This window comes from Drosophila ananassae, chromosome XR (assembly GCF_017639315.1).
Source record: "Drosophila ananassae strain 14024-0371.13 chromosome XR, ASM1763931v2, whole genome shotgun sequence".
NCBI classification, from domain to species: Eukaryota; Metazoa; Arthropoda; class Insecta; order Diptera; family Drosophilidae; genus Drosophila; species Drosophila ananassae.
In genome coordinates, this window is record NC_057932.1 from 19,379,864 (window position 1) to 19,397,994 (window position 18,131).

Consider the following 18,131-nt stretch of genomic DNA (forward strand, 5'->3'; position numbering starts at 1 on the left):
AGCGCTAATTACGTGGTCATTAATTGCGCTAATTATTTTTCTTTTTCCCCCACCTATCCACCTCTCTCTCTCCATCTCTTTTTCAATCTGCATCCATTTCCATTCCATTTTTTTTTTTTTTTTGCGTCATTTGCATTCCGTTTCTTTCTTTGCGTCTCCAGTTACCCCCTTTTTTTTGTTGTTGTTTGTGTGTTGTGTCCTGTTTTTTATCCTTTGGTATTTTTCAATTTGCAACCAGGTATTTTTCAACTGGGGCGGCAAAAGTCACCTGTTTTCCACCTCTGCATTTTCCGTTTCACTTCCTTTCCGCTCCTTTTCCGAACCGAAAGTCAAGAGTTTTCCATTTCACCTTATTTTGTATTTCTTGATTGGATTCCCCAGAGGACCAAAGTGTCTCTATTAGTTTCATTGGCTCTGTTTAAGAGATTCTTAAACTATTAAATCCTAAACTGAAAAGTCATAATTTCAGTCTATCTTTTTTAGACATTATCGGTTTATCGAGAGAATCAAAAATAATAATAATATTTGGAGAGAAAGTTTCGAGAAAGCTTCGAGAGATCTGAGTATTTGTATCGAAGGACCAATGGCGGGATATCCATAACTCCGCCAATTCCCATCCGATCCTCAAGCGGAGTGTTTTAATCGATTTGTATATCGATTCCCCATCATTCTGCATCAAAACCTGAATGCAAAATATTTTTTCCATTTTTTCTCAAATTTTCCCAAGGGGTCCCCTTGAAAACGCCAGAAACCCCCATTCGGCCCACTGCGATGTCTATATCTCTGCCAATTCCCATCCGATTCTTGAGCGGATAGTTTTTATCGATTTGTGTATCGATTCCCCATCATTCCGCATTAAAACCTGAATGCGAAATATTTTTTCGATTTTTTCTCAAATTTTCCCAAGGGGTCCCCTTGAAAACGCCAGAAACCCCCATTCGGCCCACTGCGATGTCTGTATCTCTGCCAATTCCCATCCGATTCTCAAGCGGATAGTTTTTATCGATTTGTATATCGATTCCCCATCATTCCGCATCAAAACCTGAATGCAAAATATTTTTTCCATTTTTTCTCAAATTTTCCCAAGGGGTCCCCTTGAAAACGCCAGAAACCCCCATTCGGCCCACTGCGATGTCTATATCTCTGCCAATTCCCATCCGATTCTTGAGCGGATAGTTTTTATCGATTTGTGTATCGATTCCCCATCATTCCGCATTAAAACCTGAATGCGAAATATTTTTTCGATTTTTTCTCAAATTTTCCCAAGGGGTCCCCTTGAAAACGCCAGAAACCCCCATTCGGCCCACTGCGATGTCTGTATCTCTGCCAATTCCCATCCGATTCTCAAGCGGATAGTTTTTATCGATTTGTATATCGATTCCCCATCATTCCGCATCAAAACCTGAATGCAAAATATTTTTTCCATTTTTTCTCAAATTTTCCCAAGGGGTCCCCTTGAAAACGCCAGAAACCCCCATTCGGCCCACTGCGATGTCTATATCTCTGCCAATTCCCATCCGATTCTTGAGCGGATAGTTTTTATCGATTTGTATATCGATTCCCCATCATTCTGCATCAAAACCTGAATGCGAAATATTTTTTCGATTTTTTCGCAAATTTTCCCAAGGGGTCCCCTTGAAAACGCCAGAAACCCCCATTCGGCCCACTGCGATGTCTATATCTCTGCCAATTCCCATCCGATTCTCAATCGGATAGTTTTTATCGATTTGTATATTGAATCCCCATCATTCTGCATCAAAACCTGAATGCAAAATATTTTTTCGATTTTTTCTCAAATTTTCCCAAGGGGTCCCCTTGAAAACGCCAGAAACCCCCATTCGGCCCACTGCGATGTCTATATCTCTGCCAATTCCCATCCGATTCTTGAGCGGATAGTTTTTATCGATTTGTATATCGATTCCCCATCATTCTGCATCAAAACCTGAATGCGAAATATTTTTTCGATTTTTTCGCAAATTTTCCCAAGGGGTCCCCTTGAAAACGCCAGAAACCCCCATTCGGCCCACTGCGATGTCTATATCTCTGCCAATTCCCATCCGATTCTCAAGCGGATAGTTTTTATCGATTTGTATATTGAATCCCCATCATTCTGCATCAAAACCTGAATGCAAAATATTTTTTCGATTTTTTCTTAAATTTTCCCTTGAAAACGCCAGAAACCCCCATTCGGCCCACTGCGATGTCTATATCTCTGCCAATTCCCATCCGATTCTCAAGCGGATAGTTTTTATCGATTTGTATATCGATTCCCCATCAGTCTGCATCAAAACCTGAATGCGAAATATTTTTTCGATTTTTTCGCAAATTTTCCCAAGGGGTCCCCTTGAAAACGCCAGAAACCCCCATTCGGCCCACTGCGATGTCTATAGCGGATAGTTTTTATCGATTTGTATATCGATTCCCTATCATTCTGCATCAAAATCTCAATGCGAAATATTTTTTCGATTTTTTCGCAAATTTTCCCATGGAGTCCCCTTGAAATCGCCAGAAACCCCCCTATGGCCCACTGCGATGTCTATATCTCTGCCAATTCCCATCCGATTCTCAAGCGGAGTGTTTTAATCGATTTGTATATCGAATCCCCACCATCTGCATCAAAACCTGAATGCGAAATATTTTTTCGATTTTTTCTCAAATTTTATCATGAAAAAGCCTTGAAAAGTAGCTTCCCAGCTGACTGTTTGAGAAAAAGTTTCTTTTTGAATCACAAGATAACTTCTGTTGGGAAAAAGTTTCATACAATACTCTATTATTTACCCAAAATGTTGTCATATTTATCTTAAAATTCATTATCTTCTGGAATAATTTCTCAAATCCCTCTCCCAGTAACTTTGATTATTTTTGAATAGATTGTTGTACATTCTTTGTGTTTTTTTTTACAACCAACCCTCAAGTAATAGTTTTACTTAAAAAATGTATATTTATTTTGCATTTTTCCTCTCCTATTTTCTGTTTTTTTTTTTTGTTATTCAGATTTTTTCATTACGTCCATTTTCTTATGCACATTTCTGTAATAAGAAAATGCGCATGAGGTAATTTTCCTGGCTATTTGCAGCATTCTACAAATTGGGCACACCAAGGGTGGTCTGGAGGTGGTCTGGGGGTGGTCTAGGGTGGCCTGGGGGTGGCCTGGGAGTGGCTTGGGGGTGGCCTGAGAGGTGCTACTGGGAAGGTGGAACTTGGGGGTAAGCCGCAAGTGACCGACATTTTGTGTCATCGTCGACCAGAAATGAAAATGGCTAAAACCGGTGGCAGCGGAAAAGATGAACACGCTGTTGGGGCAACTTGGTGGGGTGGGGCGATGGAGGAACTTCCGCTTTGGGGAAATACCAAGGGGGAGCAAGGGGAGGGTGGAAAATGCGCTTGGGAATCGGTTGTGTCGGTGTCACTGGTAATTTGATGAAAATGATGCCGCCAAGCCGCCAAGCCGCCAAACCGCCAAGCCGATGCTCCATTTTACACTTGCCGCTAATTGAAAGTTTCGTCATCATCATCATCATCGGTGGCAAGTGGCAAGTCTGTTGGGGGGCGTTACCTCCAAAATGGGGGCGTGGTAAAAGAAGGAAAAAAAAAAGGAAGGAAGAAAAAATCAGAACAGCTAGGATGGGATTTCTTTTGAATGGGAAAAATGATGGATCAAAAGAGGATAATTGAATGAGATTAGAGGGGATTAATTAGATGATGGGATAATGAAGCGCCACATGGAGGTGCATCCCAAATGCATTCCACTGGCGGGGGGACGGGATGGAGAAAAGTGTGTGTTTCAATTAGTAAAATGGAAAACTAATGAATGCAAAAGTGTATACTACACTATATAGTTCACTAGCTGGCCCAATGAATAGTTTTTTCTCTCCAAGAATAACTCACAAGTGCAATTAATTTCCATTTAGGAGGGAGAACTTGTGCAGTTTCAAGGACAGGGGGTAGTCTTATGATTAATAGAGGGGCTACATTTGAAAGATGGTACTTGTAGGGAGGGATATTAAGAGTTTTTGGTATTTTTTAGAAGATATTTTTTAGAGGGATATTATTATTTTTGATTGTTTCTTGTAATAAGGGATATTATTATTTTCGGTATTTTCTTAATACTGTCTGTAGAGAGGGATATTATTATATTTGGTATTTTATAACACTGCTTGTAGAGAAGGATATAAATATTTTAATAGTTTCTAACACTTTCTGGTAGAGAAAGATATTTTTTTTTGGTATTTTCTTAATACATACTTCTTTTGGAAAGGGAAATTATTATATATGGCATTTTACAGCACTACTTTTGGAGGACATTATTATTTTTCTTGCTTTTCAATACTGCTTTTGGAAAGGGAAATTATTATATTTTCTATTTTACAACACTACTTGTAGAGAAGGATATTATTATTTTCGATACTTATTGTAGAGGACATTATTATTTGTAATATATCTTCTAGAGGACATGATTATTATTAATATTCGGAAAACCTTCTCCTTTCTCTTCCAATTTTGAAGAAAACTCTTCCAAAGAAACTTGCCATTAAGACAAATGCTTTGAAAGTGGAACAATCCCTAAACAGACACATGTGTGCCTTAATTTCGCTGAAATCCAAAGCTTGGAAAGGATCTCCCCCCTTCTCTACCCCTATCCTCTGTCACTTCCCCCTCTTAATGTAATAAATGCGAACTAATTATTTATTTAGATCTTGGCGGCGAGTGGCGAGAGAGCGTTGAGTTTGCGAAGCTATTCAGTTTTTGGGCAGCAAAGTTGGGGGCCGAAACCGAAACTTTTCATTTCATTCCGTCCGTCCGTCCGTTCGTCAACAAGACAGAAATGGCCAACCGAAAACGGCCCAAAAACAGCAACACAGTTTACACAAAACTTGAAATTAATCAGAAAACTGTTTGGCCAGCAGAGTCTACTGCAAACTGCAATTTGCACTTTTTTTTTTTTTTTTTTGGTGGTTGAAAGCAAGTTGAAAGCAAATATGATGGCGAAATGGTTCAAGTTCTACTCTGGATGGATATGGAAGGACCAGCAGGAAAGGAGCAGAAAGGAGCCTGGCGACATAATCTGTGACATCCCTTCGTCTGTTTGTTTAAAGCTCAAACAATCGAGAAGGATTTTAGGACAGTAGTGGGCTGGATGGATGGTGGATGGTGGCACGTATCTAATTTATGCCATCTAAACAAAATACAAACAACAAAAGACCAACTTTTGCCAACAAGGAGAGAAGGACATCATGTATGAGTGTGTCCTTGCTGGAGGGGGCTGGGGTTTGGAGGCTTGGAGTGTTGCGTGATTTCGCTCGCTATCTTTTCTATAAAACGCTTTTCCTCCTCTAACTTTTGTCTTTGGAGAGAGTTTCAGTTTTTCCCGCTTTATGAATTGTATCTTTTTACGGTCTTGTTGGCTTCTGTCTTCTGACCTTCTGTCTTCTGTCTTCTGTCCGATATGATTGTTTGTCTATTTCTATCCAGACATGAGAAGATATTAAATACAAAAATACACAAGCGTATATATTGAAATGAAGACATAAACGGACAGTTGAGAATTATTGCCGATAAAGTTTGGATTGAAAGAGGAACTGACTAAGAACTAAGAACTGAGAACTGAGAACTGTGGGCAGACGCCGTGACTTAAACAGATTGAAGATGTCGCCGCTTTTCCATCGGCGACACGAAAAACTGTTATGCTTCAGTGTCCTTTATATATATTTTATTTATTTTTGTTAAGTTTAACCCAAAAGTTACCCCCAAAACTCCATCGCCATCGCCATGCCATGACAGGCGAGGCGTGTAATTTGAAACTTGGCACTCGATGGGGCAAGGGCACAACGGAAAAAAATAAAATAAAAATAAATAAAAAAAGGATAAGATGCAAATTCGCAGTCTGCAGAATCCTTTGGGGACCTCCTTTGGCCAGGAGAGCCAGAGAGACGGAGCTGTGGAAATGTCGAAATTATTTCCACTCTGCAGTGCGGTTTCCCTCGATTGATCAAAGTTCAAAGTGACAATTTTGTTTAGTTTCTGTTATTTAAAGTCGTGCGGCGACTGACAGGGTTGAGGCATTTTCAACTTAAAGTATACTTTCAGGCGCTGTCTCTTGTTTCTTGGCCTTTTTAGTTCTTATTTTTAGCTTTATAATAATATTTATTAAGTTAGCTATTTATGGTTATTGTTTGTAAGGTGATTTTAAGTTAGAAATTAATATTATAAGTCAGATAAGATAGAGAACAGAGTTTAAGATATCAGTTTTTAATATTTTATGCCAGATTTCATAGATCCTTTTTATATTCTTTTCTTTTGTTTATATTCTTACCTTAAAAAATCATAAACAATTCAAAAATAGAACGAAGAATAAACCTACCTGCTTTTGTTTATTTAATTTCTTCCATTTCCTCTTCAAAATTATTCTTAGTGGTAGTGAGAATGGATCGTAAAGGATATAACTTTTGCCTTAAGTTATATGGTATAGTAGGATTTGGTCACAGGGATATGGTATGTTATGGTATATATATAATATTATATTATTATAGATAATGTAAGGCAGTATAGGATGGTTAGGTATGGTATAATACGATCTAGTATGATAAGATAGTAAGATAGTAAGAAAAAGTATGGTATAATATGGTATTGTATGGCATAGTTTAGTATAATATAGTGTCTTTTCGTCTATAATCTTTCAAAAAACAACTATAGATGAGTGTTGAACCTAAAGGAACCTTAGATTCCATCCCATTTAGTCCTCAGATGATTGTAGATAGTTTCTAAAGTAAGAAGTACTCTTCTCACCTTGTCCCTATATATTTTTTTTCTTCCCAAAATGAATATGAGAAGGAGTTACCTGCCCATTTCTTACTCTTATCCCCTTGTAGCTACAAAAGCCAAATATTATTTCAAAATATCCTTTCGGAAACACCACCCCCCCCCCCACTAGTTTCCACTTTGCATATGATTTGTGAGAGGCAGGCACTTGCAATACTTGCAACTTGGCTCATCGATGCCACTGCCACTGCCACTGCTGCAATGTTGCACATGGGCTTCTCTGGTTATTTCCCAAGTGTGTGTGTGTTAGAGTGTGTGTGTGTGTTGGCTGGTAAATATTATTTGACAACATTTGGCCCAAAACCGAAACGAGTCCTTGCTCCTTGCCGCCGCCGTCGTCCTCGTCGTCGGAAGCCGCAAAAAGCCAAACGGCAAACGAGAGCAGATGTGTCCCGGGCTTTATCCTTTACCCTCCTGGCGTCCTGTTATTTTTTATCCTGTATGCTTAAGGATGTGTCAAGTGGCTGAAAAAGGAGCAGAAGGAGAAGGGTGAGGAAGTAAAAAGAACGGAAAGGACATGCATTTTCATGGCACATCCACGGAACTTTGCATACTCGCCACACCATGCCACACCATGTCCTGGCTCGTCCTTCTACATCCTGGCTGCATTAATCAAAATGTTAAATAAGAAATCGGAATCGGAAGTGGAATTGAAATTGGAATTGATTTCCTCACAGGCATTTGCTTTCGATATTATTCCATTTTTTTTTTGACTTTTCTGCAAAAAAAATGAATAACGGTAACAGCTGCAAAAACTGCACTTGCAACATCATTTATTTTTGTTCGTGCTGCAAGCGGTGGCAACACCTGACAAAAGTTGCCACTCGAAAAAGGACACTTTCGTCCCTTTTCTCTCTCTCGACTGGACACGGTCGAAGGTTTTGTGCCTTCGGGGGGTGGGGGAATCGCTCTCCTTATTTTTTTTTATTTTACGAGCCAGAGTTGCAACCTGCAACCTGCAACTTGCAACAGCAATCGTTTATCGCCTCCTTGAACATTGATTGGCAACTTGACTTCACAATTTCGATGTTTTCTTACTTTTCTTGAGGGTTTTTTTCGGGTTTTATTGGCCTAGAGGCTCTTGGGGGTCAGAAAGTGGCCAAAAATAGTGTCGGAAATGGCTAGAAATCTTATTCCTATTTAGTTAATATTATTTTTGATATTTTTAAAAACCCTTTTTTTTATATTTTTCCCATCAAAAAAAAAAGAAAGAAAATGCAGCAATTCCTAGACTGGCCATAAAAATTGGTGTCGAGTGCCTGGGTTTGTCGATTTTCAAGTGGTTTTTTGTTTTTTTTTCTATTTTTTCTTGGCTGGCTACAACCCTGGCTCTGGCTCTGGCTCTCTCTTTTCATACCATTCTAGCTGTCTCTTTCTGGCTGGTAATGCGCTAATTAAAATGCCCAAGATGGAGAAGAATTTTTGTTCAGCTCGGCTTTGAGGCAATGGAATGCAAGTTAAAAAATACTACAAAAAATACTAAAAAAAATGGGAAATTTAAATTAAAAATATTTTTTAACAACAAATTATGAAATAGAGCTATTAAAGTTGATATTTTTTAATATTTGTCATAATTTTAATGAATTTTAACCCCTAGTTTTGATAGAATTTTGTTTCCAGTGCCTCTCAGAACATGTCTTAACATGTTTGTGGCAGCAGATGCGTGGGGCGGCCGAGGCCGAGGGATAAGCTTTTTGACTTGCCACTTATTAACTTGCCGAGCAATTATGGCCTGAAGACGGAGCCCGAGAGCGGAAAAGAAGCCGAGAAAAAGATTTCAGGTCGTTGGACCACTCATCTATAGAGAGAGGGGGGGTGGGGGTTTTAGGAGGGTGTAGGAGTGAGTGTACCCCTTCCTTTAGCCTGGTTTCGCTATCCTTTTTCCTATCCTGGGCGGCAGCGATGATGCTTTTTCTGTAATTGCTCGGGTGCCGGGTGCCGGAGGACAGGAGCAGTAGCAGGAGCAGGAAGTCATGTGTGTGCTTAATAGGTAACAAGTTGCAAAAAAAAAAATAAAAAAAAAAAATAAAAAACGTCCGACCATCTCTTAGATGCATCTGCCCGTCTCTTTCACTCCGTTTCTCTAGAGAAAGAGGAGACTTCTCCACCTCCGACGACTGACTGAGAGTCATTATCTGCATCAGCACGCATAAACTTCGTTTGCACCAAAAAAAAAAAAAAAGCAACAAAATAATAAAGAAAAAAAGAAGAGAAAAAATAAGGCGGGAAAAATCTAGGAAAAGAGGGGGCGTGGCAACTGCTGGCGGAACAAGAAGTCATTTCTTTTAAGCGCAGCGGAGGCACTTTTCCTTTGCGATTCCCAAGCAGCTCCAGCTCCAAAAAGCAAAAGGCACAAGCAAGTGATTTAAAAAGAAAAGTAGAAGATATAGTTTTCCAGAAAAAAATAATATAAAATAAAATAAAAATAAATTAATAAGAAAATAAAAACAAGAACTCCTCGATTCTGTGCCTGCAAGAACACTAAAGTTTATAAATAAAAAATTAGAAATAAATAATAACTTAGGCCCGCGTGTAGAAATTTGTAATAGTTCCATTGCTTAGTTTAAAATAATAATTATTAAAATAAAAAATAAATAAAAATCAAAATAAAATAAGAAAAGAAGTACATGTCAATGAAGAATTCGGGCGCTCAGACAGAGGGCCAAGAGTTAAAATATTTAATAAAAAATAAAATCAGCATCATAAAAATAAATAAATAAAAAATGTAGAAGAAAAACGAGAATATTCCCTGGAGGATCTAGACAAGAGCCCAAGATATTCGTTAAATTAAAAAATGCAATAATAAAAATAAAAAAATAAGTGAGAAAGAAGAGCCTCAGCCGCCGCAGCACACCCAAGACTAAGGTGTTTAATTAGGAATTAAAAAATAAATTAAAAATAAAAGTAAATAATTATAAATAAGAGTTGTTAGCTGCCTTGAAGGCAGCCAGGAACTGATTCTAGAAAGAGCAGCGCCTTCTTATATACCAGATATTTCCAAAAACTCCTTCTTTCAGGGCCTACTTGTTCAGTTTAGACTTTGCAACACTGTTTTGAGAGCAAATTAAGAGCTTTTGCAACACTGACTTTATCTTAAATGAAAGGAATTGCAAAGCTTGCTCTAAATAGGTTTCTCAACACTAGTTCGAGTCAGAGAACTGCACGAATCACATTTTTTTTGTTCATACTCGAGTAATGATAGGTTACTCTGATTGATTTTAAAATTTGATTCATGTGAACAGAGCGATCCGAATGCTTCGTGTCAATGATTTGGAACAATTTTGAATCACTATCGCATCAATTGGGAATGATTTGTTTTGATTTGTTCAGAAGCAAAGCAATACCCGAAAATGATGTAAAATCATACACATATGATTGATTCTGATTCGCCTGCTGAGCTTAATGAGCTTTAATCTGGAGCCTTTTGAGGCTGTATCTGGAGCCTATATGAGGCTTAATATATTTATAAGGTTACGTGGAAATTTGGTTAAAAGCAACGCCATAAATAGGGTAATCAAAATTTGGTCAAGAGGATAATAAAATAATAAATAAATATTAAACAATTGGCTTTGTAACATAATCTTTCTCGGTGTGGAGCAACCTGACTTATAGCTATGCGCGTTTGAAAATGTCGCCAAACGGAAATTCCTATATTGACTCAGGAGGTGATCCTGATTAAGAATATATATACTTTATAGGGTCGGAGATGTCTCCTTCACTTGATCCTCCAATTTGATCAATTTTTTCTTGGGTGTACTGCGGAAACTGAGGGTGAAAGGTCGTATGACAGATCTGGACTATGGTTTATGGGAGCCTCAAGGCTAGGGTCTGCCTATTTATTACGTTATCAGCATTTTGGTGATTTTTGACCCCTTCATGCATTTTATTGTGAAGCATTGTGAAGAAATATTATGATAATATGAAACGTCATTATTTCGCTGAATCCCTGTCCCCTTAGTTGATAGAGAAGCTGAAATTCTGTCTATTCTATTTGTATATTAAAAAAATTAAAATAAACATTACTACAAGTCTCTGGTTTCAATCATACATTTTTACTCGAGTATACCTCAATGATTTAAATCATCTGCCTGGATCGTAGCCTACTTCAACAATCATTTTGTATCAAAGTCAGTCAATTATACCTGACGATTTTTTTGAAGCGATTTGATTCAAACCGAGCTAAACTATACGATACAAATCACATCAACTGATTTAAAGTTGACTTGTACTTGAATCGATTTGAAATGTTGTGACATATGATGTGATTTGATTTGATCTGTTTTTGTTAAAGATGATTTTATCATACTCAATCATACTCGTTGCAGTTCTCTGGTTCGAGTGTTGGTAAATAGATTTAATTACGATTTTTGCAACACTGTTGGGAGTGAGTTTTAAAACTTAATGCTTAAAATTTTTAAAATTGATTTTCTTTTATTTTCCGACTTCCTTTGACTTGCAACTGCCCCGCCCCTTCTCAGTTTTCGGTCATTTATTTATGCATGTAACATACACTTACCTACTTAGGGGCCAGCCCCGCCCCCTAGTCCGCCCCCTTTTATCCCATCTTCTTGGAGTCCGCTTTTCGTTTCAATTTTGTTTTTTTTTTTTTTGGTTTCATTTCATTTCCTCGGCTTACTTTCTTCCTTCCTCCGTGATGCGTTTTTTCCCCCCGCTGCCAGTGGCGCAATTCTAATGGGAATTTACAATTTTTCACCAAAAAGCGAGCTTTTCGTCCTTCTTCCATCCACCCCCCTCCACACCCAGCCCTTGTTTTTCCAAGCCCGCCCACTCGCCAAGAGCCAAGAGCTTCCCTTCGTCGTTTCTTGCATAAAATGAAATTGTATTGCATTTTCTCCATTTTTTTGTTGTGCCTTCATGTTTTTTGTGTTCGCTGCTTTATGGCTGGACACAGAATTGCTGCTTCAGCAGTGAGGCACTGAAAAAAAAGTAGGGTTTAATAGAGAAAAAATAATATTTTTAACGAGAGAGAGTTTCAAGAACTTTAACCAAAAAACAATGAAAAAAAGAGTCTACTTCTAGTATTATTTTTTATTAGTAATGTCCATTAACTCACTCCTTAGTTTCGCTCAGTGCAGCTTCAGTTACTGCTACTCCAGTGGAAAGTTTCTGGCTGTCTTGGGCCTGGGCTCTTTATGTCCATTGCTCTAGTGGAGCACAATAGAGAATCGCGGGAGCAACATGAAAATTTATGATGCATTTCTTGCACTGCCAGTGGCCACCACTGACTGCCCCTTTTGCACATTACCCAACACTACTATACATGTACATTACACAGCACTGTATTATACAGGAAGTACAGTTGCTACTACTTCGCTTCTGAATTTATTTCAATTGTAATGGAATTTATATTAGACTTTAGTTATTATTTCTTTAAAGAGAGTAGAGTTTTAAGTTTAAAGATGAAGATTAAAGAGAAAAAACTTAGCTTAGATAGAAACTGTTTATTAATAAAAAAAAAAAAATTTATAGAAACACCTTCCACTCCACCTCCCGATTGAAGTCTATGAGTAGCTAAGGCTTCAAAGGACCTCAGTGAGATATCTTCTTCTACTCATACCCTTATTTTCTGTTGTTGCTGTCTGAAAAGGGTGTGTGGCATAAAATGTGGCGAACAAATAGTTTTCCGCTCTTGCAGCGCAATACAAAGGATTTTGGATTAGGGACGGCCCACGGCCCACGGTCGTGTTCTTTATCAATTTTATCTGTGAAATATATTTCCGAAACATTTGCCATTATATTTGCATTAGTGGCCACAGCTTCCTTTCCGTTTGCCTTCGAAGTCCTTTGAAGGAGTATCGTAATACAGACAGAGAAATTGGGGAGTAAAATAGAAAATATTACTATTCTTCTCATGATTATTATTATTATTTTTAATATATTTTTTCTCAGTGTATATTTTTTTTGGGAATGGACAGTTGAACGCCAATGAAAAGGAAAAAGGCGAGGCATAGGCATTCGCATTCAAAGAACTATCCTTGCACCAAAAGGATATGTGTGTGCGGGTGTTCTATTCCCTGGCGGAAACTGCTTATCACACATTTCCACACAGCCACGCAAAATCACACACACACACACACACACACACACACACTCTGTAGAGGAAAAAAAAAAAGAGAAATAGAAATATAGTATAGAAAAAAAAAAAAGAGAAGGGGTGGAGAGGAGTATCCTTTGCCAGGAGTATCGTAGTTGAGTAATAGCACAAAGAATGATGCGTAGACATGATTTCCGTGCGGTTGATTTTCCATACCCCCCCCCTGCTACCCCCCCTCCCTATTACTAGCCCTAGTATTTATTTATTTATTTTTTTTTTTTTGGGAAGGCCCCCCTTTTATTTCCCAGCGAAGCACACTGCTTACGATTCTAGACGGAAATTGTTAACCGAGAATTTCCATAAATTTCAAACAGCATGTGATCGGATTTCGGTTAGAAAGGAGAGAGAGTGTTGCATTGGGAAATTAGGTTAGGGGGGGGGGGCTAGGGAAGGGGAAATTATGGCATTTAAGGGGGTTTTTGTTTAACATTTTAGGGAATTTTTTGTATAAATTTTATTTGCTTTCTTAAATCTTAAATCTTTACTCTTTAGTTCCTTTTTTTGCTTTAATATTTTGAATAAAAGTATTTTTTTTTTTAATAGCAACTTAAACAGTGTGACCATCTTTTCTTTTTCTTGGTATTATTTTTTTTCAAATTTTTCAATAAAAGAAAAAGAATTAAAAGTTATAGAGTTTTATACTTGAAAAAGAAAAATAAATCAAAGTGAGCCCTGGCAACCCTGGCAACCCATTTAAACAAGAAAGTATTTTGAAGATTCTCTCTTTTCTTCCCAAAAACTATTTCAAGACTTTGAATTTCTTAGATATTTCTGTCTCTTGCATTTTCTTTCTCGTCCCTCGTTTCTGAATATTTTCCTTTGTTTTGTCCATTTTTTTATTTTTCGTCCTGTACTGCCAGCTTTTAGCTATAGACATTTTTTTTGTAGACATTTTTGTCCTTTTTTTTGGGAAGCCTTTTGTTTCAATGTTTTTGAGAAACTGGCATTGCTGGGAGAACTATTCGCTGGGGGATTTAGTTTCTGGTACCTTTTTGTGCGTTATCTGCATGATTTTGCATGGCCAGAGAAAGAGTCTCTCAAGTGGAGAGAAAGTGGAGAAAGGAGAGAGTGGAGAAAGGAGAGAAGCCTAGGGGAGGCTGTGCTGCTACTTCAGTAGCATGTAATTCATCTTATTCCCCAAAGACAACCACCAGCGAGCGACAAAGGAGACACGGACGCTTGAGCTTACAATTCCGGCGGGTAAATTGCTGGCGCAGATGCCGTCCCAGGGAGGAAGTTAGGGGGTTGGTAAAATCCGGAAGAAAACAGGGAGACAGGAGACAGGAGGAGACAGTCGAAGGCGTTGCTGTCGTCGCGTTTCTGTGCGTGTCTCCATTGGGACATAAATGCCATTTGGCCCCTTGAAAATGGGTAGCAGGAAGGGAGGAAGGGAGGAGGTCCTCTGGACAGGCACGCGCCTCATTACGTGCCACATCCTCCCTGCCCCTGCCCCATGCCCCATGCCCCTGCTCCTGCCATCCTTGGCCAATCCCCAATCTCCTTTTGACGCATAAAATGCGTAATGAATTTTAGATTTCATTTCAATGGCATACAGAAAGAAGTTATGACCGCAGGCGCTCCAAAGATTTGGATTTTCCCACTGTCCTCAGTCCTTAGTCCTCCGTCCTCCGTCCTCCTCCTTGCCTTGCTCCTTGCTCCGTCCTCTGAGGTCCTTTGAGCTTATTCCGGACACCGGAAACTTTTATTTGGCCGTTAAGTGCGTGAAGAGCAGCCGCAAAAGTGTTTAGTCCAATGGTCTGCAAATAGTTTTAGGTGATTCCCCAACTGGGTGTCGACCAGCGGCGACAAGCGATTAAGGAGCAAATGAGGGGGGGGGAAATAAGAGATTTATGGATAAATTCAAAAGTGGGAAGGAATAAACACACGCGGCGTATGAGTAATTTTTTAGGGAATATAACTCATACGACAGGTGGTACGACTAGTTACTAGTAGGGGGATGGAGTTTAAAAGCTTAGATGATTATCTTGGAGAGAGATGCTTTAAAAGTTAGTCTATTTTTAGTATTTAAAGTATAAACCTTGGGAATCATACACTGCGTATGAGTAATATGAATAATTGTAACTCATACGCACTGTTGGCCGGCTTTAAAGGGGAAAAGCAATATGAAATTAAGGGCTTGAAAAAAATAAGTAGAAATAATAAATGAATAAATTATAATAAATGGCTCAAAAGTGATGAAATATTAAATAAAAAGTAAAGCCAAAAAAAAATTTTACCCCATGGCGTATGAGTAATATTGGAAGGAATTTAAATAAAAAAAATATATATAAACAATATTACATTATGGGAATAATTTACATAAAAGAATTTGATAAAAATTGAAATATTAAATATTATAAACTGCTCGCCTTATACAACATAGACCACGTGGCGTATGAGTGATATTATACGGAATATAACTCATACGCAGTGTAGGCTGCTTGAAAATCAAATAACTCTTCAAAAAGCGTAATAATTAACTGTCAAATAGAAGTAAGACATTAAATTAAAATAAAAAACTATAAAAATCCATATCCCCTATGACTTGCACTTGAAACAATCCACAAAAAAGCCAAAAAAAAGACAAACTCTTGCCAGAATTGAGAATAATTTTTCATTCAGGGTCGTTGGCTGCGACGTTGCGGCTGATTTTGTTCGCCCCTGCTCCCCCTTTTTTTTTTGTATTTCATTATCTGGTGCAGAGCAGACACAGAGTCCCCCCCTTTTCTTCGCCGGAGAAGACTGGCCGAAGACCGCCTGTGGTCTGTGGAAGCTGCAAACATAATTTTTCTTGCCTCTAATGCCAGATAAACGCAGACAAGAACTGAAATACACGAGGCCACAAAATAAAAACTAAAAAAAAAATGCAAAAAAAAAAAAATGAAATAGTGGAGAGAAAAAAAAAATGGAAACCGAAAACGAAAACGCAGCTTGGGAAAAAGTTCTTTAACCCCAAAAGCCAAGCCATCATATTATTTTCAACATTTATTTGCCGTGCGTAAATAAAAAAAAAAATATGTATATATATATATATATATAGAGGTATAGAGGATATATAGAGGAAGGACTTTCAAAGGCAAAAGTGGCAAAGTAAAATGGAAAATGGAAAATGGCTCTTTCTCTCTATTCCTCTCTTACTCTCAATAATAAATGCAAAACTGCAGCGGGAAAAGCGGTTGGGGTGGAGAATTGCATTTTAGGTAAACATAGAGCCTGGCCAAAAAGGATTTCAGGGTGGCAGGACAGGACCAACAGGGGTTAAACGGATGGCAGGCAGAGCCATGCGGCATCAAGGGGGTTAAAGGCGTGTCCTGGCGCTTCTCCAATTGACGTAAATCGTGCACAAGTTTTGGCAGCCAAAAGGACTGCGGCTAAAATGGTAGACAGGACGACTATGGAGAGAGATGGAGATAGATAGAGACAGGGAGACAGGACTGAAGAATTGTGCCAAAAACGCGGAAGAGGTCAGCAAACTCACGGCTCTCTTGGGTTTTTCAGCAAAATTTTAATTCACAACTTGACGAAATTTGAAATTTAAATAAACTAACCAAAAATTAATCCTCCCAGTTGGGCTCTACAAACCCCGCGACAAACTGAAGAGGTCCTTCGAGTGATATAATAGGGCAGTACGGAGGCTCTTCTTCAAAAATCCACGAGTGTCGGCGACAATTTGGCTTCAAAAGTGGCGCTGGCAGCTCTTCAGAACACGATTTTGTAAAAAAAAAAAACAGGCAGGATGGCAAGGACTATACGGATAATAGAGGGCGCTTCTAAAAAAAAATTAAGCCCTGCAGAACTAATCCTTGCGGAGCTCTTCTTCCCAGGCAGCCTGCGACTTGGACTCGTCCTTCTCGCACTGATCTTTGTCCTTGCTGGTGTCCTTGGCCTGGCTGTCCTGCATGTCCTGAACGTCCTGGATCTGCAGCACCTCCAGCGAGATCCCATCATCGATGTCCTCGATCTGAGCGGGAATGTCCTCGGCACTGCTCTCCGAACCGCAACAGCAATCGCAGTCGACGGGATCGGGGGCCCGACGGCGCTTCCTCTGCTTCTCGAGACGATTCCGCTGACGGACCTCCGGATGGCCGAAACAGTGCTCGCACTCGTCCTCCGTGGAGGAGGAGCTCTCGCCGAAGGGATGCGGCTTCCGGTAGATGCAGCAGCACTTGGACTTGCGCTTGTTCATGTGCTCGTTGTCGATGACGCCCTCGTGGAAGGCCACATGGCGGGCGGGCGCCAGTTTCAGGGTCTGTCCCTGTCCCTGTTCCTGGCCAGAGATGGCGGCCGGTGCCGAGGCCGTTACCCTTGGCATCCGCGGCGGTGATTGGGTGTGGGACAAGCGCAGTCGAAGGACACAGGGCGCACCACCTCCACCTCCACCTCCGCCTACCACTGCTCCAAAGGCCCTCTGGACGGAGTCTGTGCTCTCCGCCGAACTGAAGCCGGAATCTGATTCCGGTCGATTCAAAATTCCGGTCACTCCAGTGCCGATGCCGCTCGATCCCTGGCTGTCGGCGGTTGCCCCGATCCTGATGGTCCTGGTCGGAGTTGGGCTCTTGGGAGCGCCCCCCGACTCACCGCCCTCCTCCACGCTGGTGACCTTGGCCTTGGACTGATCCATTTTAGATGATCTTCTATATATATCTTGCTCCGTTATGACCGATAACCTATATTTTTGGGCGGGTTGCAAAGAAATTTCTTGTTCTTTTTTTTGCTTTTTGATTTTTTGAAATTAAAAAATATATACGAATTCGTTGACTTTTCTGCTTGGGGATCTCTACTTCTTATGATCTGAATAGCAGTAGGGTTTCGAGTGGACTGATTGGGAAACGGAAGTCTAGGCCCTTGCCTAATTTTGAATTTGACGGAAGAGAGTCAGGGACTACTGTGATGGGAAGGAAGTACTGCAAAGGCCTTCTATTTTGGGAAGTTAACATATTTGGGGAGAGAAATGGAAATGGAAATGGGTTAGGGAAGTTTGGGACAGTTTCTTGTAGAGTTAGAGGCTCTAGGAGTCATTAAATAAATATTTAGAGAGGAATTAGATCTCTATTTTGGGAGTTTTTCAAAGAAATTGTACAAAAGATATTGGAAATATTATTCTTTTCATAAAACTGAAGATTTTTGAGGGATTTTACTTAAAGGTTTCTTGGGAACTATACTCTATAAGATGATATAATATTATATTATTCTAATA

General features: G+C 39.4%; 1 protein-coding gene across 1 annotated transcript; it reads right to left on the reverse strand.

Annotated features, from left to right (window-relative positions):
* Positions 1 to 16,417: 16,417 nt before the first annotated feature.
* Positions 16,418 to 17,809, reverse strand: LOC6504376. The gene has a single exon (XM_001967055.4). It carries the CDS (start codon positions 17,553 to 17,555, stop codon positions 16,731 to 16,733), a length of 825 nt encoding a protein of 274 aa, XP_001967091.1. The 5' UTR covers positions 17,556 to 17,809; the 3' UTR covers positions 16,418 to 16,730.
* Positions 17,810 to 18,131: the final 322 nt, after the last annotated feature.